The sequence below is a fragment of the Scomber scombrus genome, chromosome 17 (genome assembly GCF_963691925.1).
Source record: "Scomber scombrus chromosome 17, fScoSco1.1, whole genome shotgun sequence".
NCBI lineage: Eukaryota > Metazoa > Chordata > Actinopteri > Scombriformes > Scombridae > Scomber > Scomber scombrus.
In genome coordinates this window covers 21,500,492-21,523,661 of record NC_084986.1, presented here as the reverse complement: position 1 = coordinate 21,523,661, position 23,170 = coordinate 21,500,492, and the positions used below count along the sequence as shown (strand labels likewise).

The 23,170-nt window shown below is 38.4% G+C and overlaps 1 protein-coding gene across 1 annotated transcript; it reads left to right on the top strand.

Annotated features, from left to right (window-relative positions):
• The first annotated feature begins 612 nt into the window (after positions 1-612).
• Positions 613-19,137, top strand: LOC133997677 (scavenger receptor class A member 3-like). The gene is made up of 12 exons (XM_062437358.1): positions 613-762; positions 9,811-9,846; positions 10,240-10,284; positions 11,139-11,258; positions 13,566-13,646; positions 14,725-14,843; positions 15,158-15,402; positions 16,110-16,329; positions 16,768-16,856; positions 17,530-17,722; positions 18,140-18,317; positions 18,407-19,137. The coding sequence occupies exons 1-12, from the start codon at positions 756-758 to the stop codon at positions 18,892-18,894; spliced, it is 1,821 nt and encodes a 606-aa protein (XP_062293342.1). The 5' UTR covers positions 613-755; the 3' UTR covers positions 18,895-19,137.
• The last annotated feature ends 4,033 nt before the right edge of the window (positions 19,138-23,170 follow it).

Genomic DNA, 23,170 nt, shown 5'->3' with positions numbered 1-23,170 from the left:
AAACTGACTCTCAACAAAACACATGGACCTTCCCTCCCTCTCTCTACCCCTCCCTTTTCTTGTTTTTTTCCCTCATCCTGTCCCTTTCCCAGTCCCTCCCTCATTTTCCAGTTTCTTTGTTCCCCTCCCATCTTTCTCTCCCCCCCCCCCCACCCCTCTCTCTCTCACTTTCTTTCTTACCACCCTTCTTCCTTTTCTTCATCCCTCCCTGCTCCATTTCTCTCTCACTCCCTCCCTTCTCTAGAGTTGGACATGGTTTCCGTCTGAGGAGGTTTATTTTCCTCAGGCTATGGAAAGGAGTGGGATGATGCCAGAGAGCTGCAGGCAGACACAAACACAGGTTACAAACTTTGAGTAGTTTTCAGCACAAGAAGATTTTAATTAATCTAGAAATCATTCTGTCTTCTGAAGTTGCAGACGTGCATCTTTTGCTCATATAGGCTGGTAACAAATGCAGCTGGATCCTGCATTCGTGAGCTGAGCTGAGGTGCTGGTCCTCTCTCTTCCTTTGCCTTTCAGATCTGTGGAACTAAGACATTTTGGGACTTTTTGGCTTTCTTTTCACTTTGGAGATTTGCAGACAACTGGGAAATGAATGCTGGCACCTCAAAGTGAAATTGCTGACTACTTTAGCTATTACTGGGGGGGAAAAGGTGAAGAAGACTGCAACATCACCACCATCATTACTGCAACAATCAAGCTGAGCATCAGCAAACTGGACAAGTTGTTTATACAGAATACTTGAGCAAGGAATCATGAAAGGTAAAGTGAGTTTCTCTTTTTTCAATGTTATTTCATTCGTAGCACCAGCACATTTCCTACTGCATCTTCCTTCTCACCAAAACCTCAAAAACAATTGAAGAATGTTTACAGGAACAGTATCTGTCATGGTGGCATGCAGTCAGGCACCTGCACAGGGTACCAGAAACCACATATGCTTCTCATCTGCGTTCTGCTCCAAAACTTGGCAGCGTGGATCCTGAGAAAGCGTTGGTTTGTTATTCTTGGATGTGAGACTTTGATCAGTCAGCTTTTAAATCTCTATATATGTGTGTCTGTGTATGTCAATGTGTGTGCATGTGTATCTATGTGTGGACACCACAGCCCGTTTAATAAAACATAAAATGTTCTCTCGCCCTGCCAATCCCCCGTTAAAAGAGGGAGAGTGAAAACATAACATTTGAATTTGAACGTTCTCATAACATGGCATGAAACGAGAGCTGTCGGTGACTTTGAAGAGGGGCAGGAGCTCTTACATGGTTTCTGGGCTTACTGTATGTGTGTGCAGAGGTATGTGGAGTGAAAGGTTGACAGAGATGGGGGGGGGGGGGGGGGGATAACAGAGAGGGAATGAGAGGGAGGAGGAAGAAATCCCACATTTGGGATAACAGCTTGAAAAGATGTTAAGAATGACATGATGTATTTATTACCAACGGTAATTGGAATAGGATGGATTGATTTACATCTTTGTTTTTATTGTAAACTGCCCTGCATTCATAGGTGTGGTGTTAAACTGCTGCTTTTCCTGCAGACACTATGGCATCTATGTGATTTCATCAAGATTTTGATCTTTGATTTTGTTTCGATAACCCCCTGGCACTTAGGTGGCACTTCTTACTGTGGCCATCGTAATGTGTTAGTGAATATCACTGCTCATGTTGTGTTTTTATCTACTGTTTCTTCCAAATTAGAGGAGTTTTCTGAGAAAAGCATTGTGTATCTCTGTTCATACTGATATGATAGTAAATTTACCAAAAATAATGCTGATGAGTGGGGATAATGCTTAATTCTACCATCCAGTGGTACTTATAACTACGCCTAATCCTACAAGGGTCAGTTTATGGTTGATCAGAAGTAGTTCATATGATGTGTTGTCCAACCATGTCAGAAACTGAAATTGTTTACAGTTCTGAAAGGTCACACTTGAAGGCAGAGTGAGAAACCAGCCACCACAGAGAAATGGCAGATGTGATATCATTTATTATGGGGGACAGGCTCATTGGAAAGGTACTCATTGTGTTGCTCTCTATTCTACAGATGAAAAGTGAAATAAATAGTTGTGTGAAAAGGAGGCCAAGAGAGAGAAACTGGCCAATCACTGAAGCGTGTGGGTGTGAATGTGGAATAGTCCGTTCCGGCCCTACACAACCTCTTCTAGTCCAATGTGAAAAAGGTGTCAAGGAGAGGGGGTTTCTGAAGCTATTCGACTACCCAAAAAGCAGTTCTGATGGAATATTCTGGCCCCTTAACCCAGGCTGTCTTTGGATCATGAATTATGTCAACAGAAGCAGTGGCCAAAAAAGATCTAAATGATCATTTTATTTACATCAAAACTGTGTGCCCTACTTACAAAGTGCTGCAGTTTACTTAATTTTAGTCTAAATAAACATGATTTTGGATGTGCTGGAAGTGTGTTTAAAGGAGCCTAATAATTCAACAATCTGTGCAATGTGCTTATTCACTCCCTGTCCCAAGAGTTATACAGTTAGATACCATGATCAATGTCAAGTTTGGTACACTAAATGTGGGACTAGCACATGACTAGCTTAATTAAGCCTAGTATAAAGACTGAGCAAAGGGAAGCCTGGCTCTCACCAAAGTTCAGAATTTGACTCCATTTAATCTATTCTTCATTTAACCCATTCACAAACTGAAATGCTGTTACTGAGAAGTTTACTTTCTGATTTTTGTATGGATTAAATAAACAAGATATAATGCTTTTTTCCTTTTGAACAACACCAGCCTCGATGTTTCTCCCTGCATCCAATCTTAATGCTAAGCTATGCGTCTCCTTGCAGTAGCTTCATTCTTAGTACACAAAATGATATCAATCTTCTCATCTTGCTCTTTGCAAAAGTGAGTAATGAAAAAGTGCAAAACAAATCAACACAAAAAACAGACCATTACATTTACAGAAGCTAGCAACTCAATTTAGTGTATTATTACAATTAGTGACAAAAGTAGTGAAACATTTACTTTGTGATGTAATTGTATTTCAGTAGCCTGATATGGTTTCTAATCACTGATGGAAAATCTGGATTTGTACCATGTTTCACATTGATTACTGTGTTTGGATTTCACCAGTGTTACATTACGAATGAAGGGAAATCACAGTAAACTCCAACCTAAATCAGCATGTTGTCTTTTCTCTTGAAAGGTCTGGGGGAGTGAAGCTGGCTTGAGCCACGAGGCGATACAGCAAATTAACTCCAAAAACATATACAGTTTACTTCTCAGCCATACAGTACAGGAGGTCTGTTAATGTGGTTTCCAGTCTTGCAGAGAATGAGTCCAACCAGCCTGATCAGAATAAAACATGCTGCCTCATACATTCCTACCAGTGCCGGCGCTCACAGGGGGAATTGGGAAGATGAGAGACAGGTGTATAGTTGGCAAAACAGAAAGAAAAAATTGGGCAAAGAAGAAAAGGGAAAGCAGATTTTGTTTGTTTCAAAACAATTTCTGCGGAACTGTTTCAGAAAAATATATCTTTGAACTGCACAGCTAGCTGGTGCAACTGGCTAACATGAGGGTTTACTAAGTGGAGATTTAACATCTTTCAATTGAAACTGGTTGTTACTAAATATTAACAGCTACTACCTGTCAGGTATAATTGTTGTTGTTGTTGACATAACTAACATTAACTTGCTAATATTGAACCAGTTAAGACCAAAGAGTAAACAAAGCCATATGGAATATGTTCGTAATGTCTGACCTGAAACTTTAAATTTCACCAAAAAAAATTAAAAAAAATGCTAAAACTCCAATTACAAACTTTATGCTGCTAACATAAGACTTAATGACCAAATGACAACAGTTAGCTCAATATTGAACTGTCACTGTAAATTAATTAAAAGACACATATTTCTCAACATATTTCACAACATATTTCTCCAGGTGTGCAGATATAAACAAAGTCATACCTACATTTACAAAGGATTAGTCTTAGGTTTTAATGGTGCAATATTAGTAAATCAGTATCTTAAAACTAGCTAACTACATCATTAGGAAGGATTTACAAAAGAATTTACGAATACTTTTCCCAGTCTTGCAGAATAACTAGGTGTCCATATTCTTAATTCAGGTGTCAAGCTTTTTCCTATTCTTATATCATCTCTCTGTGGGACTTTCCTCAGACATGGTGATCATCTAAAATTTGAAAGCAAGTGACACAAGCTGAGCAGCCCTCAATTAAAGCATCAGGACCTAGAATATTGTACACACCCTTTGGCCTCACAACCCCATAAACATAACCAGCTCTGTCTCAGCCTTGCTGTCCCAAGCAATTTAGTCCTGAGAAAACATGATGCGTTTATGGCTTTGTGACTGTAAAAATCTCCAGTTTCAGTGCTGAACCACAATAAAAGAACATTCTCTTGTAATGGCTCGACTATAACTTCAGTTTTGCAATCTGCAGCAACACATACCAGGCGTTTATAGTTTTGTGAGGAGACCACACATTCCAGTCACAGGGCACCTAAATGACTTGGATGTCAGCAGAGGTTTGGAAAGAGATTCATTTGGCTTTACGAGTCACGGTCAAGACCTCCCCTCTGATATGGAGCAGAGCCCATCTTGTGACCAATCAAAAAGTACACGCTGTTGTATCTATGCAGCTTCATGTGGAGTAGATCTCTATTTGCATGTTAAATCACATCATGTAGTGATGTGGTGAAGTTAGAGGACACTCAGGGTATGCTACTCACCAAGGATAATATTTTGCAAAACCTGGCAAAAGCAAAGTCCAGAGGAGGAATGAAGGGGGGAGGAGGGTGGGGAATGGGTTTGGAAAGTCCAAAGCCCCCTGAGAAGAACCACCACTGAGGAACCACAAACACGGAGTGGCACTGATGGTTTGCTGACTCAAGAACAGGCCTGGCACCGTGCTCACAAACACCAAAGGTTCAATGGTTGATTGACTCCATGTGGATGAAGACTATCTGAAAATATGAGTTTGAATTTTAGAATGTTTATCTTCAAGCTGTGCTTTCACTCACCCATAACTGTGTGGATAACTTTATGATATCCAAATTCACCTGCACATAATATTCTAACGAAACTGGTTAGAAACCATCAGAAATATGTTTTAAAAGCTCTGTAAAGTGGCCTGTAATGCATATTCCTCATGTCCTGTACGTGCACTGTTTTAAGTTGCTGCTAGCCTTGCTATTTTCAAAAGTGGTTAGCCACTGTACAGCATCTGGACCTGAGGAACACGTACAGTAGCACAGAGAATAATAACTGGGAAATCACACTGACATTTATAGAAAACTCAGAAAACTCCTACATGGAAGTTTAAGAAGATAATGTTGTCTTTTAAGGCTGAGCTAATTGTCTTGTGTAGGAACATTGTAGCCTGCTGTTTAAACCATTTCATACAGTAGCTTTTAAAGGCTCACTAAGGTGCAAAGTTTGTTGTGCGCACTGTATCATCAACCTTGAAAGATAGGTAAGGTAAGTGAATACTTCTTGGTCCTGACCCTCAGATTGGAAATGATAAATAATGATTAATGATTGATATTAACACACCTGAGAGATGTCACACCTAGAAGGGCTTTTCTGCCTGTTTGTTTAGAGAAAGCTGAACAGAGAAATCCAAACCTTTAAGACTGAGGAGGAGTTATTTGATCCCACCCTTTTACAGAAAACTAAGTTTTATTATCTTTTAAACAGCTCATGTAGGATTAATGCAGATGGTTGTTTAAACTGGGGATAAAATCCTGCGCTGTACCAATTTGTTGACCAATGAGGTTGTTGAAGTATGATTCACTTGATTGCCAAGCACTTATATCAACATTTAAATATAACAAAGAAACTGTTTGTCTACTGATTCACACTTTTTAGTTGTTCCACAGTGTCTGTGTCATGACCTGACTACTTACAGAACTGTGTGTGACCTGGTACGACTGTGCTGTGTTGTGCTGCTGTCAGCTCAGTTCTGCTCTGTGTGTGTTGGACAGGTCGGCTTCCTCACTAACGAGACAGACATGAGGGTTTTTCCACAGAGAGCAAGGAAACCATGAGAAAAGAAAAGAGAAACAAACAAGAGCAGAGAAAAACAGAGAGGGAGATGAAACAGGCTAGAAGAGAAGGAGATGGATGATCAGGACAATTAATCAATGGGTGGAACCAATGAGCAGACAGATACTTGAGTGTTGATACGGATTGTAATATTTTGGATTTCAGTTTCCAATAGTATATAATGTGCTGACACTCAAACCTCAAATCTGACCATTTTCATGCTTCAGAAGTCCAAAAAATGTTAAGAATTTTGTTTTTCCACCAAAAATGTATCTTAATCAGGGTGGGGTGGTGTGTGAAACATAATTGGATCATTATGAAAACACTCCACTGAAACTGAGAATAATGATGGTCCATGATTTTAGAACCCCTACTATACTCTTATACAACTCTACTACTACAGCTTTCAAATTGAAGTCATGGGTTTACAAGAAAATACTGTTTTTGGGAAGTTGACACAAAATGGATACTTGTTCCCTTTTAAAAATGGTGAATAATTGTGTGTGTGTTCCAATATATTTAATTGGCCTTCAGTAGCAGTGGAGCACACTAGAATCATCTTATTAAGTTGTTGTGGTGAACATGTTAACAAGCAGTTTCCCATTTACACATCAAGCAGGTATAGAGCAACATTTGCATTTAAGTCAGTTTGTGTCACCCTTACAAATGTAAGACCAAACATATGTCTCCTTTTGACATTGTTTTGGCCTCCTTCTATTCCAGAGGGAACACATATTTGGAGTTTTAGCTTCTACATGCTCCACAAGCTTGTCACCAATATTTTCTTTTTGCCCTATTGTGTTGGCCACATTGCATACAGTTGGATTGGTCAGCTTTTTTTTTGCAGAAAATAGCTCTGCTGGAAATAGGTAGAGTTGTTGGGGAACCACAAAGTTGAGTGATAATCCTCTGTGTGCACCGCTGTGAGTGACCCTATTCACATTATACATAGTCATTTGATCTGTTGGATAATCTAAAATAGATTTGAGCAGCTTTCAGGCCAAGAGCAATACAGCAGGCCACTGTATACAACCAACAATAAATGTTGGTTTCTCTTTCATGCCCACAATCTTCCTAACCATAACCAAGCAGGTTTTGTACCTATAAAACCAAATTTTTATGGTGGCAGATGAAAGAAATAAACTTACATCATAGTCAAATGCAATAATGTGCTCCTTGTAGTCTGAGAGCCAGCTGGTTAATGTTCTAATAATTCTAATAAACGACCACTTCTGGCTCAACATATGAGCAAACCAACACTCCAGTTTGTGCAGGTGAGGTCTGTGTTTTTCTTTCTTTGGATATGGTCGCCTCCACCTCTCCTTTGGTTTTTCTTCTCCCTCCTCTCTCCTCCCTACATCATTATATCAGCCTCAGTGTCCGCCCAGACCTGACCTCAGCTGTTCCACTGCTACCTCACATAAGCATTCACCTCATCATTGCTTTTGCAGGCCAAGCGTGTTGCTTTGGTCTCTCAAAACTTTAAATTCACTTGTGGAAAGCTTAATATTAAAATCTTAAACTTCCTTCTCAGTGCTACTCTTGTATGTGTTACCACCTATTCCATTATGGTATTTGCACTGCCATTTGCTTCTCTCAGTCAATGAATGGAGGTAAGGTGTTCACTGGAGAAAGAGGAGCGTTTCCTGCTACTCTCAGCAGCAGGAATGGAGAAAACAGCAGTTGCTGGATGGATGGATGGAGAATGAGAGAGAGCAGAGGGGGAGCTCTTGTTTTGTTGTCCTTGGTCGATGGGTGAAGTTCACACCTGGGTGCAAACAACCAATAACTGCGGGAAGTTGAGTTTCTTAAGGACTCTCTTTGTTAGAGTCTTTAAACATGTGGTCATCTGGTTAGACCCAACATGTTTCTTAGCCAGAATTTTAACATTTTGGGAGAGGAAAGCAGTGGTCACCATGGCAGGAGCTCTTGTCCAGCCTTATTTTGACTATGCGTGCTGTCAGCCTAACTTCATACCATAAAAACAGACTTCAGACTTCTCAAAACAAGTTTAGGGTTATTCTGAAACTCACCTCTACCCTTCTCACCTCGAGAGCCTTGGATAGAAGAAAGTACAAGAAAGAGTCCCTCAGATCAAGTTGTACATGGTACATAACATTGTGCATGGTGTTGTCCCTCAATATGTAAAACATGTTTTCATCCAGATGAGGGATATTAACAGTTATAACCACTATAGGGGAAGTCCCACTGACTTTGTTGTTCCCAGGTTTAAGAGTAACTTGGGAAAGGAAACTTTTATATACAGTACATGGCAGTAAATCTACGGAATAGATTGACGAGAAGTCTTATTATCATGAGTAGCTTGGGAGGTCTCAAGCTAGCACATATGAATTGACTTATTTATAGTAGCATACTATGTCTGATAGGTTATCTTTCTAAATAATGTTTTCTTGGTTTGCTTTAATGTAGCTTATTGATTTGAATTATTATGCACAGACCCAGACTTGTATATAATTTGCTAAGGGGACTGTGAAGTTATGTTGATATACTGATCTGTGATGTACAGAGTTTTTAATGAGTTTTATTAACTGAATGATTATTAGGGCCATGCATTGTCCAATTCAATTGATGTTGTTAATACAATGAATAACTTGCTGAATGTATTGTATTCTTGTTTTGATTATTGTTTTGATGTCATTCTTGCCATGTTAGATCAGCCACATGTGGACAGTCACAAGCTACATATGATGATGCATGAATATAGTAGTTGATGCCAATCAGCTGATACCTACATTAACACTATGTCCCATTGAATGCAAAAGGGAGAACTCTAGAAACCTTTCAGAGTCACATTTTAAGCCTACAGGTGCTGAGTATTAGTACATAAGCTTTTGGTGTAATATTACTTTAAAACGTACCACATCTGTCTAGAATCAGTCAACATATTTTGCACATTTCCATTTCCACAATCAGAAACATCACAAAGTCAAACATGTCTATAATGTGACTACATACATTATATTATGTAGCAGGGTTTCAGCAGTTTGACAACTCAGTCTGAAACTATTTGCTCCAAGGCCAGCTCCTTTGGCTGCATCAACATCGGAGCATGGTAGGGTGTCCAACTGTCTCTCTTCAGCTAGTCAGCGACCTGCCAAACTCTCTTTTTCCTGTGTATGAGTGTTTGTGTCTTTTCCAGCTCTTTCCCCTCAATGACAGCCTCCTCTGCAGCTCCACTCAGTGTTTTAGTTTCCTGACATTCAGTGCCACGCCCGCACCACCTCTGGTGTTGGGTTGGGTAGCACTTTGGGTGGTGACGTGCGGTATATGGCCCACATGTAATTGCTGTTACATACAGTTATTAAAACATAAAGCTGAATGTAAGTCTGGGATTTTATAGTAAACTGGCCTTGTGAGGTTTATTAGTCCCTGTGGTTATAATCTGTGGAGGTTGCTTGCATGCTTCTTACTTTAGCCAGAGTATGCGGTGACAGCCTCCACAGACACAATACTCCCCCCCAGAATTAGCACACAAAACCAACAACTCTTCTCATGCTTTTTATACCACTATGGGGCTGTTTCTCCTGAGTGTGCAACAGCTCAGAGAAAATATTTGAGCAGAGCAAAAACATGCAGTTTAGTTGTGCTATGCTAAGCATGAACATTCTGAGTACAATAGGGGGAGACTGTGGAGGATTTTGGGGCAGCTGGTTTGTATGATTTATGACAGCATTAATAAAACGTGTTGGTGGCTCCAGAATAATTGGTTTAAGTCAGCTTTGTTTCTGAAAATGTCTTCTTTATGTGTCACTTTGTTTTCTTTTCCAGACAACTATGGAGGATACGAGAACCGGCTTTTCAAAGGTAATAGTCAAACTGTTCTATTCAGCATACATGATGTATGTCACATGATATCTGTCTATTTAATTCAAAGTCTGCAAGTGAATTTGGGAAAGATGTATGATTACATTTCCACAATATTGATTTAGCTCTTTGCTGCCCTTTTCTCTACACACACTTAATGAGCCTGTTTATGCTTTCAACTGAGTTCATTTTAATGTACGTACAAACCTGCAACTTCTAGGACTGTGATTCAAGGAAAATTGGTTGAGTTCATGATAAAATAGTGTTTTTCAGTTTTTTCCATGATCCTTAAAAGGAAGATCACACAACACTAAAAACTCCTATGTTACTTGGTCAGTAGTGAACAGTAGAACATGTTTTCAATATCTCTTTCTTCCTCGTCTTGTATTTCAGAGGAGGATCTCACTGGCGAGGAGGAGGATATACCTTCATTCAGAGGTGAAGGTCACATGCACACCCACACAAGTCTTAACAACAAAACAAACATGGGAATCTGCTTTGTTTTTTTAACAAGTGTGTGTGTGTGTGTGTGTGTGTGTGTTTGTGTGTGTGTACATCTGCCAATGACAACATTGTTATTTGTCAATTCCACATCTGCTCCATGTCTCACCACATTTAGCCTCTCAGTTTAAAAAAAAAAAATTAATTTCTTTATTGAGGATATTGCAGGTATTAAGAACACACATATAATGCAGTACCTCCCCTCATTTTCCTGTTCTAACCCCCCCATCCCACCACCCTCTCAGTTTTAACCATTTTACTAACTGCAGTACTTAAATGATAATTCCAGTTTAATACAACTTGTGTTTTACTTAACAAGATAGATTGTAAACAAACTAACAATATAACACTCAAAAGCAAAATAATAATCCCTCATTGCACATATTATTTCATAATCTAAAAAAGAGTCAGTCTGTAAACTGTGATGGATGTTTACAACGGACAGTACTGGTAATAGTTTTGCCCTACGCCTTTGTTTTCTCTTTCAAATTAGTCCAATTAAGTGATCATGTTGCCCCATTAGCCCTCTTTTAAGTAATTTTGTTGCATTCCCAACACTCAGCCATTATCTTGGCGAGTGCAATTATTACAAACAGAAATTACAAACCAGAATTGTCCTTCAATGCAGTATAAAATGGATTATTTTTAAATTGTGGTATTGCAACTGACAGTAAGTACTGTACATGATGTGAATACTTCTTTAACCTCTGGTAACAATTATCTGCATCTGTGTTCAGTAAGTCACTAACACTTTCTTATTGTGTGCATCCATCCATTCATTGTGTGTCCAGGTCGTACCAGAGGTGGCTGTGTGAAGTGCCAGCCGAGCCACTCACTCCAGCTGGCTGTCAAAGTCCTCTATGGATTTGTTGCATTTCTCATCATCACCATTGCAGTGCTGGCGTCACTCGGTGAGCTGTTTGATTTTAACCTAGCAATCTTGGTACTTATTGGGCAACCAAGGCTAGTTTATCTCTGGTATGTAGCATGCAGTAAAGTCAAAAGTGAGCTGTTACCACCAACTGAGCAAAACACATTAGTTTAAAATGAAAAAAACAAAAACAAAAAGACCATAGATATGATCTCCACCTCTGAAGGCATTCCAACCCTTAAAAGCAGTCGTTCCCAACAGTGACCCTGTGATTTGTCAGATATTCCCACTGATGAAAGCTGACATAATGCATTAAGAAAATGGAGAAGTAGGCTTGTCGTGGGAAAATGTTAGACTTCACTTTGTGTGCATGTGTGTCTTAATAAAACACAGCACATTTAAACTCCCGTACATCAAATAGGTCCTGTGTGCCATGTTTTACCTGACTACTTCTCCATGCCGACAGATGCTGTTCACATTAACATCACTCTTTATTGGGTTTGAAAGCTGTAAATCTTAATCTTTTACAACCGTTCAGATATCTCAGAGGATACTTGGTAGAGTGACGCAAAATCCCACACACACACACACACACACACACACACACACACACACACACACACACACACACACACACACACACACACACACACACACACACACACACACACACACAGGGTTGCCTTCACATACATGTACAGAAAGGTAATAAAGTCTTGTTAAAGTCGTACTGTAAACTGTGTGTGGGGATTTCATTAACGTTTTATATGTGCTGGAAACATGTAGACCTACTGTACAAGTGAAATTACCACCAGCAGTTGGCTTCAATTTAAGCAATCGTTACAGACACAGTTCTGTAGCAGTTGCAGTTTAACTGACATCGTTAGCTAGCTTCAGTCCCCGATTTGTTGATTCATGACCATTAAACAAAGACATCCTCCATTAAAATGTCCTAATCTATGCCCCCTTTTCTGTGGGTAGCTATTTTAAGTCTAATATTTGTGTTTAATTTGAAATATTAAATTTGTTCTGTTTTTCTGTGATAGGTTGAGTGCTGACAGGATAGCTATTGCATGTCCACCATTATAAAACAAATGTCTGTAAAACTGTTGACAGGAGAACCTTGAACTGCAAACAAGTTGTCTGATTCTTTCTATTATGAATATTTCATGTAGGTTTTATTTTGCTGAGTATTTCAACAATCTGTGAAAAAAGATATACCACAAAGTATATTCTGGGAGAAACATAAACATGAAAATTTTTCCTTCAGTATATTGACCACCAACAAAGACAACTGAGCAACCAAATGACTAAATCAGCATTTACTAACTTTCATCTTACCCAAATGTGTGCTGACACAAATATAACACTACAATACAAGCAGAAACACAATCCAGCTGTGCAACCCCAAAGCACTAAAAAACTTCAGTATCAACAGAAAACATATTGTACTTGGCTGGAACTCCCAACTGTGCATGCACACAAGGAAAAACAGACACCAGTAACCTTTGATTTTCCATTCCCTGCTGAACAGCTGTTTTATAATAAATAATAAATTAATCTGTTTTTAAAAAAACAAACTACAGCGCATTTTGTAGCACTTTCCTTTATAAAAAGAAACAAATATTTATTGTGTCTATGATGGTCTGTAGTGGCAAATTAACACATAATCTCTTATAAAGTATTTTATGGAATTCATTCATTCAAAAACTTGAATGCTTTTAGCATCATTGCACAGAATCTTGCATAAGCCATTAGTCATGCTCAGCATCACTGTCACAGGAGCTAAAACAGCAGAGCAGGTGGTATGTGCAAATCACATGTGGAAACATTCATAGATGCAAACAGACCTACATTAATCCCCTGAGTCAGGAACTAGGATGCAGAAAAAGTCTGCAAATACAAACCATACAAAGTTGCATTCACAAATGTACCCTCAACCACACAAAAACCTCACCCTCACAACCTTGTTGCTCTCTTGAGAAATATGTTGGGAGGGGGCAGGACCTGGCCAGCTGGTTAAACCATTTGTTAACCAATGAAAACTTTATATGTTTTCTTATCAGGGTTTAAATTACAACGTCCTGTTTTTACTCCTTAAAATACTTCCTATTTCCTGTAAAGAGCAAGGAACTGCAGATGTCAAACCTTTCTTTATCTATTCCTCCATATTCAGAACCATCCTTTCTTGGTATTTTCGCTCAATGAGTGCCACTATTAGTGGTAGTGTTCAGTGCTGTTTTTGAATTACTTTAGCATTTTTCTGCATTTATATATTAATATAATTTTGCAATTTCTTTTAGTTCCAGGATATGTTTCCTTACCTTTATATTTTCTGTGTCTGCAGTGTTCAGGAAGGTTGACAACCTGGCTGACGAGGAGTCTGTCTACCACAAGAAGATCATCAGTGTTCAGCAAGGAATAGAGGGTAAAATATCTGCTTGATTCAGAGGATATCATTTTTTTATACTGAGTCAGCATGATTTTATTTAGCAAATATAATATAATTAATCACTCAAAACAAACAAACAAACACATAAAATTTACTGTGTGACTGTTATGAGGAATTTCATCATCTTTAAATATATGACAATTGTAAGAAACATACTAAATTGATTAATTTATTTATCTAAAGTAGCTGTTTGTTGGTACTGCAAAGAATAATCAAAAACAACAACATCAAAAAAAGCAAACTGCATAGACCCTTGAGATTTATCATATTAATTTGACAAAATGGTGCTTATTGGCAGCCTTTCGTTGTTTTGCCAGTTGCAATGGAAATGAACGCTTCACTAAATGCAAAAGAAACAGACTCAGAAGGTTAAAAACAAGAAGGGTTTCCGATTCAGTGTGGATTGATACACTTAATAAAATGGAAGTGTATCTGTTACGTTATAAAACATTTTCGATATGAATTGGCCACGGCATCTCTCTCCCACCATTTAACAGGTGCTGTAGACAGGACTATCATGTCCTCATACAGACAGCTGCTCTGATGATTTCCCTCTTTCCTGTACACAAGCACCAACACCACCTGTTGATTGGTTGGAATTGTGGTGTGGAGCTCAATCAGAACCACTTTGTTTCCCATTCATAGAGCCAAGGCTATGTATGAACACTGGATTTCTTTTCACAGCACACACAGAACAGACATCTAGTGGACCATGAGGAGATATTTACTTTGATAAAAAGTGTATTGAACAATATTTCTCCAGAATCACTGACTCTGTCTTTAAAGTTCCAGAGCAGCTTCTAAATTAACTTTGTTGTAAAATTGTTTTGTCAATTAGAAACATACTGCATAAAGTATGTATCAGGTTTTTAAGGACATTCTTGAATGATGGAGTGTGATGTCAGAGGAATTCAGAATATATTTTTCTCTCTCTCTAACATATGGTAGCCAGAGGTTTTGCAGTATAAGATTTATAGTAATCTATATATTTTTTTTCGAATACTGCCTCAAAGCCTTATGTCTCCTCTCTTTCTTTTCTTTCTCTGTCTTTCAGATCTGAGCTCTGCCTCTAACTGTTCAGGCTGTCTGGATGCGACTCTGTACAGTGAGGAGATCAGCAGGCTGAAGAGAGAGTTTGAAGACATCCAGAAAATGATACTGGGACAGGAACAGGTACAATGGATCACAATTAAGTTGTTGTCACTCAATTTATAATTATGTAAAACAAATAGCCACATTTGAGAAGCTTAAATTATTGTTGAAATATTTTTAAAATCTTCTGCTAATATGAAAATTTATGAATCATACTTTTTATGAAAACAGTGTCACATGACATGTTTTCTTTTTTAACAGGTACAATGGATCACTATTAAGTTAGAAACTCATATTTTTTATGAAAACAGTGTCACGTGAAATGTTTTTTTTTATATCATTCCATTAATAGAAAAAATACATGGATACTCTGTGGCTCCTCTTTGATCCCCCAGGTCCTGGACCAGGCCTCTCAGACCCAGACCACTCAAAAAGCCACCAGCACCCGACTGACTCGCGACATGCAAAACCACCTAATGTCAATCAAACTTCTCAACCAGTCGCTGGTTAGATACCTGGGTCAGGTGGAGGGCTGGAAGGACGTGATCGAGGAAACTGACGAAAAGTTGAAAACTCTGATGGAGGATCAGTATGACATCAAAGCTACCGCACAGCAAGTTAACACCACAGTGGCGCTCAGGTGAATAAGGCCAGAGATATTTGAACACATAACATAGCTCTCTGAAATGAGTATTTGATACTGAAAACCTGATATTAGCATAATTATTCTTCAGATTTATTTTGTTTGGAAGGCAAAGATGCCTTTTGGAGATGTCATAATAGAAATAAACTGTAAGAATGTAAGAAATCTAAAGGTAAAGCATTACATTTCCAAAATCTTTAATTAGAAAAGTGCATAAGGTATTATCAGAGACAGCACATCTGGTGGATAAGTATACCAGCTGAAGATGATTTAATTTTTACATTCACATCATGTGTTCCTGACCTTTTAATGAAGTGGACAAAGTGGGAACTTCAGTGGCTGACAGTAGGCAAGAAGCCAGAGTCTGTCATAATTGCCATTTTGGGACAAGCCTCATGAGCACATTTTTGTTTACATTGCCAAACCACAGTAAAAATAGCAACCAGGTTTTCCCATTTGAAAAAGACACAGCTGTGACTTTAAACAAAGAATATGACTGATGGATTTTATTATCCTTGCTGTTATGAAATACAACTAGAAATTTGAATTGGGTGATAAAATTGTTAGATGCCTTTTTATTTTTGCAACGTGTAGCACATTTATGAACAAGGAAAAACTTATTTCCTCTTTACAACCAAGCAGGGATGTAAGTAAATTAAGCCACTGTACCTCACATCTCCTTTGTGCTTCCCTCTACTCTCCAGCACAATGTGGATAGACGCTTTGCAGAGGAAAGCAGATGAGGAAACTGTTGTCCTCCAGAAGCTGACCAACGACTGGCAAAACTACACCCAAGTTCTGAGTGTGATGAAATCCAACACGAGTAACACTGTGCAAAACATGCGCTTTCTGCAAAACAACATCATAGCAGATCACCAGAGAATATCCATGTCCAACCAAGTTTTCTATGACCTCACTCAGCAGGTATGTTTAGATCTATAAATTCATGAACAGGTTGGGTTCAGGATCTGGATGCAAGTTCAATATTTTTCTGTCTAGATCAGTACTATGAAGAGGTTTTATAACATGAGAAGGGAAACACTTCTGATAAAAAAAATTAAAAAAACCAACCCACACACAACTTTGCGAACTATGCACGCTGGTTGAGAATTAAATATATTAAGTCTATCTGTAGCTTAAACACAGTCATGTGTAATCTTGTACTCGTGCACCAGTTTGGGGACCAATTTGAACCTTGATAATGACAACATGTTTTTGTAAGGTGAGGACAATTTTTCAAAAAATATTATTAGATTCAGGTTAGAACTGGGGAAAGGGTCAGAATTACTTATGATGGTTAGGGACTAGCATGTCAGTGGGTCCTCACAAGTATAGAAGTACTACATATGTGTATGTTTTCAGGTGATGAACCTGCAGATGCAACTTGATAATGTAACCTCTTTCATGGATGAACATGAAGAGAACATGCATGACCTTCAGTACCATTCCAGGTAATACACATGCATGGACACTAATACGTGCATGGTATGAAACATTTTTGCTTGAAAAATTCCTAAAAAGATGAATATATTATCAAAATACACGGTCGCCCATGAAGTTGGAATAAAATATTTTTTACCTCTTTCCATGAAATGATTGTGAAAATGTGATTTATTCTTGATAGATAAAGTGTATATATTCTCAAAATTGTATTGATCAATCTCATTGCACCTGGTCAAAGGTGATTACTGATGTGTATAAATAGAAAATAAAAAGAGGAATGTGTCTGACAACAAAATTATTCCAACTTTATGGGCAACCGTGTAGTTACAAATTAATTAATTAATTTCCTGTTGATCAACTAATCAAGTAATCAGTAATTGTCCCACCCCATATTGGTGATGAATTTGTATTGACTTGCATTAATTCCTTGGGGGCTTACAGTACATTTATCCTATCCTTAATTTAAGTGTAATTCTAACCTTAACTTTAAAATGAACCCTACCATACAAAAAAGATTTACCCAGTTTTTGTGCCCAAATGAAAGGTAAATCCTGACAATGATTATAGTACACACAATTAAGTAAGAATGACAATTATATAAGTAATTAGAGCCTAGAATCTAGTATCTGGAAGTAATAATGTTGATACAGGGAGAAACCCTAATTTAACTATCCCTTTTAGGTACTACGAAAATCGGACAGGTGAACGTTTCTCTGCCTTGGATGGTCGTCTGAACTCAATCGAGATGGATATCGACACGATATCCTCCAGCATCAACGCCACCGTCAGTCACGTCCAAAGCATGTACAAGTATATCAACATCGAAACCTCAACCTATCAGGGCCGCCTGAGCAGACAAACAGAAGATCTACAGGTTGGAACTACACAAGCCATACAAAAACGACATTTTTTCACACAAAAAAAGATATAGGTTCAAGTTGAAGTCCTTTCTACTTTATCAAATATCTTGTCATCTGCATACAACATTATACACACTCTTTACTTAACTGGCAGCTTCGGAATTTTGTTGGTTTAAAAAACAATTGATTTCTTGGCCACATATGTGGGACTATGCCATAGTCTTTATATGATTTTTTTCAATCATGCAGTGACATGTTGGTGGCAAAGTGTTTTTTTGCATTTTTGACAGAGAGTCGAGACAGTGGATAAAATTAATACGTTAGTATTAACGTTAATACGTTTTCCTACTGTCTCATCCTTGTTATTTGTGTTTGTGTTCTTGTGGATTTCTTCTTTTACTTCATACCTTCATCCTGTCTACTTTCTGCAGAACATGAACCATACAGTTTTGTTACTCCTCACCTTGGCCGACACGCTGAGACAGCAGAACATGTTGTTGAATGTCCGACTAGATATGGATGTCAGGAACTTGTCCATGGTGATGGAGGAGATGAAGCTGGTAGATACACACCATACACAGGTCATAAAGAACCTCACTATACTAAAAGGTACAGTGGATGTTTTGGTATATACATACAATCTGAATGCCTCTGTATAGTTTCCTTTGCAATGTCACCACGCCATATTCTCTCAATAGGTGTTCCAGGACGACCAGGGCCCAAAGGGAACCGTGGGGAAACTGGTTCAAAAGGACCCATGGGACTGACCGGAAGCAAAGGTGACCGAGGCCCCATAGGAGGTCGTGGATCTGCTGGAGAGAAGGGGTTTATTGGACCTAAAGGTGTACCAGGTGAAACAGGCCCCACTGGCAACAGAGGTGCAGTAGGCATAAAAGGAGCCAAGGGATCTCTTGGTCAGCCAGGACCGCGTGGTGAGAGGGGCCAGAAAGGTGACATGGGCCCCTCTGGAATAGATGGCCGCCCAGGACCAACAGGACCTCAAGGGAGCAAGGGCTCTCCAGGAAAACAAGGCATGTATGGGCCGCAAGGGCCACAAGGAAAACCTGGGCCAGTTGGGCCGCCTGGCCCACCCGGAACTCCTGGACCTCCAGGATTGCCATATCCCCATGACCAAATCAATGTCCAGCAGCCAAACGAGTCTGCTGCTGGATCCAAGAGGCGTTAGAACTCAGAGGTGATTTATAAACCACAGAAGCATTATTGACAGATATAAACAGAAGGAGTATATAGCCATTGTGACTGGTGATGCAGCAGTTGATGAAGGGAAAAACTCGTATTCAATTTCTATGGGATTGTGCAAAACGGCACAGAACTTCACAACCATACCAAGTGCAACAGGCATTCTCCTGATAAAAAAGACTTAGCAAGCTGAGGTAAATCAAGAGGAAGGTTTACAATTAGAAGACAGAACTGCTGCCACATACTGAACTGTTGTTTCCTTTGGTTTATCATTGACTTCTAATTGACCATTTTTGTATTGAGATTACCCAGAGTTGGTAAGAGGAGAAACTGCCTTCATCCAACACTGGGATCTCACCAGTACTTTTGATGGGTCTTCCCTCACCCACCTGGTAATCCAGATACAAATAACAAATAATGGGCTTTTAATGGAGTGAAAACTTTTAATAGATGGTGGGAAATCATGCCCATTATTGAATTTGAATGTACTCGAAGGGAAGAAGGTGTGTGAAGTTGTTGTGGAGTCACCAAAACCACAGAGGGCATAATAAATAAGAGGAGAATTGGTCTGAAGTAGTGGTGGTTTCCCATCCACGCTACCAGACTACTCAAGGGTTTACATTTCCATGCACTAGTATAAGGACACAAAAAAGTCTGCTTCTTCTTACATTATATTCACATTGACACATCCTTTTCTGGTGGACTGCACTTTATTGGTTCTTTAAGAGTAAAAGAAGAGAAAGAAGAATTTGTGTCCATTTTATTTCAGAGCAGGTACTCTGACGTAAAACAGTGATTTTATGACGTCTGTTTGATGAATTGAAAATTTGAAAATACACAGTTTAGGCCCTTCCAGTCTGAAATTTCAGTTGAGTGCTCTGATGACCATTAACCTATTTTACATTGTATAAGATGTTTACTACTCTTGTTGCTGTTGTAAGCAAAAATGAAGAAAGTAACTAATTCGGAAATACATTTTCTTTTATTCCAAAAATAAGATGGGAAGATTGAAACCACTCTCATGTCTGTGCAGTAAGAAAGAAGCTAAAGCCAGGAGAAGACTAGCCTAGGCAAAACATAAAGACTGGGGGTGGGGCAGAAACAGCTAGCCTTGCTCTGTGCAGTGTAACCCTAACCTTAATTAATACGTATCTTGTTTGTTTAGTTCATACACAAACAAAAATGCAAAAATCTCAATTTGTGGTTATACGGTTGTTTTTTGTGTAGAGCGTCCTCAAGAAGCTGTTGTGTCACAGTGCATGCAACTGCCTCTGAAATCACAAGTTGTTGTTTTACCATTTCTGTGTATGTACAACGTAAAAAAAAGGGGTACAACATTTGTATTATTATGAATTTTTAGCCAAATACAGAGCCAGGCTATCTGTTTCCTAATGCTAATGTGTGATATTGATCTGTGAAGTGAATCAAAATGTACTGTTTCTTTCGGAGGTATGACGAACACAAGCAACTCATTCAACTCATAAAATGTTGGTACTTGTGTAAAACAGTGATAAAAATGATCAACACAAAGGTAGCGCTTACTTACAGTTGGTTTTCATACAACACAATTTTTACATCTGCCACAGTTTCTACTTAAATCACTTTTAAGGCGGTTTACATCTTACGATACATACACAAATAATCATTTATAGCTAGGGGCTTTACAAAAAGGGAAACGTACTAATTGTTTGTAAGACTGTGTGTTGTTATGAAATGCGACTGGCTTGCATTGAACTCCAATAAAAGCTTCTTTTTTTAACAGTTGTGGTCTTGTGAGTATACATGTAAGCAAATTGTTACCCTGTAAAGAAAAGGGAGCAGTTTTGTCATTAATTTAAAACACATCAACCCCTCCCTTTAGATTTTTGAGGTTTGCTGCCACTGACTTAAAGGTATGTGATTGTTTAGATTTTCTCTTTTGTTTTAATATAGTCAATCTGCCACAAAGTGTACTGTAGGATATATTAAAATATAGGGTACAGATGTCCGTGTAAGGACAAGAACATTACCTCTGACATGCCCAAAATCACATTTTTCTACTACTATCTTTTAAAATACTGAATCACTTTTTAAAATGTTTTACAGTATTATATATAATAATAATAATAATAATAATAATAATAATAATAATGATAATGATAATGATTATAAATATAATTATTTGTTACTGATCTCCAAACTTGAATATCTCACAAAGGCTTATGCAGATGTGTCATGGAAGAAAATAGATGATGGCTTTCTTGCAGCAAGCTGTGGCGATAGTCCTGATGTCCCGCTGTAATGATATTTTTACAGTATTTTCCTCTTTTTCATTTTGAAACATGGCCACAGGCCTTGTGGGATGTGAGGAACCTGATCTCTAACAAAAACGTCCTTCAAGAATCCACCCAAATCCCTTATTTCTGCAATCCCGTGACTGCTAGTTATGATCATGGGACATTTGCTCTAAATCACAAGCTGTTTTCACCACAAAAACCTCAAGCAGAAGCGTAAAATCGCTGTAGTTTCTGATCTATGAGCCTGAGAAATATGGCTGATATAAAATCCAGGCTAAGGCTAAGCTGAATGCTTACTCTATATCCTTCAATCTGACTCACACCATTTCTTTGCTCTTTTGTGGTGAGGGAGACCTCCAGCAGATAAATATGAACTATTCCCACATGTGGAGTCAGTGCACAGTACTACAGATGTCACCACAGCCAACCACAAACTGACACTAACAAAGCAAAGAGACAATGGGAGAAAGAGAGAAACATAACAGAATAAGTAAATTAAGGGACAGAAGAACAAACTATTATTTGGTCAGTATGATACTTTTGCCCTCACTCACTATGCCTCTAGGTGAACGGCTGTAAGGTTTAAAGACGGAAGGTGGCCTTTAATGTTTTAACTGGAAACTAAGAACACAGCATATTGACTCATAGTGATTACAATGATAGTGGATGGCTGTTTACAGACATGTGATATCATCCCATCAAAAAAGTAAAAAAAAATTTAAAAAATAAAATACAGTGCTCACAGTGGGCTGAAGTCTGGGCTTTTGTCTTACTGGGATCATTTTTTCACAAAATCTGAAATGTTAACAGCATAGAAATGAGAGAAAACCAAAAAGAGCATAAAATGTTGGTGTCAAAATAATATGTATGTCAAATGCTAATTTATTGTGGGAAAAATACCTCTAAACTCCATTATTCATCTAACTTCTCAGATATGCTGCTATTCAGTGTCGTTGGTTTAGGCAGTGACTTGCTGTCTATCCAAGTGACTACAATGTTTTGTGTTAAATTAATGTTAAATTTTGACACACTTTCTCATTAAAGTTGTTTCTGGCCAAAAAAGTAAATTAAGCAACTTTCAGAATGGGAAGGTGGAATGTGACAATTCACAAAGTTATAACACTTCAACAACTATTGCAAAAGTGTTATCATTATATGTATTGAAATGTTAGTTATTTCCATCCCATATTTGCTAAACAGACAATTATTCTGTCAGTTCACCATAAATCCAGAACAGCCCTGACACAACTACACCTTATTAGGCTGTCAGTGTGGAGATAAAAATAGTTATTTCATTTTTCTCACAGTGCCTTTACCAGCCTTAGCACTATCCAGACCTTCATCAGTTACAGCAATCTGCCACGATTCATGTTTCAGACTGTCAGGCAGCCACAATCAAACTTGAGGTTCACTTGAGTAATATGGGAAACTGGGCGGGGGAACCAAAGCCTGTTTAAATTTGCAAGAATCACTTGTTAATTTCGGTTTGCTTTGTACACCACATACTTACTTGTTAGTGTTGCAGGTCCCTGGCATGCAACCATGCAAAAAGTTACACTGATAAAAAGGTTCATTGACAAACAGGACAGTCTTACTGTACAGCTGTCACTGCTACATTGACTCCACGCAGAATTTTATTTGTATTTTAATTCTTTATACTAACACAGGTATTTACAACAGTAAAAGTGTAAAATAACCACTCATATTGAAGTGAACTCAGTATTTAAGTGATTAATATGCAATGTTACTTTGGTTACTGGAGCTCTTGAGTTTTCAGCCCAAAAAAGTAAGGAGCAGGTAAACACAAAGCAACCAAACTGTTGGACCGCCATGATAGCAGAACCTATGGGAGGTGCTGGTCTACAGTTCTGAGGCACACAAAAATAAAACACTAATCTTAACTTTCTTACAATCCCCCTTAAATACATTCAAATATTCTTCATACAATTATCATGTGTTTTTCGTGCTATTACATGACACTAAGGT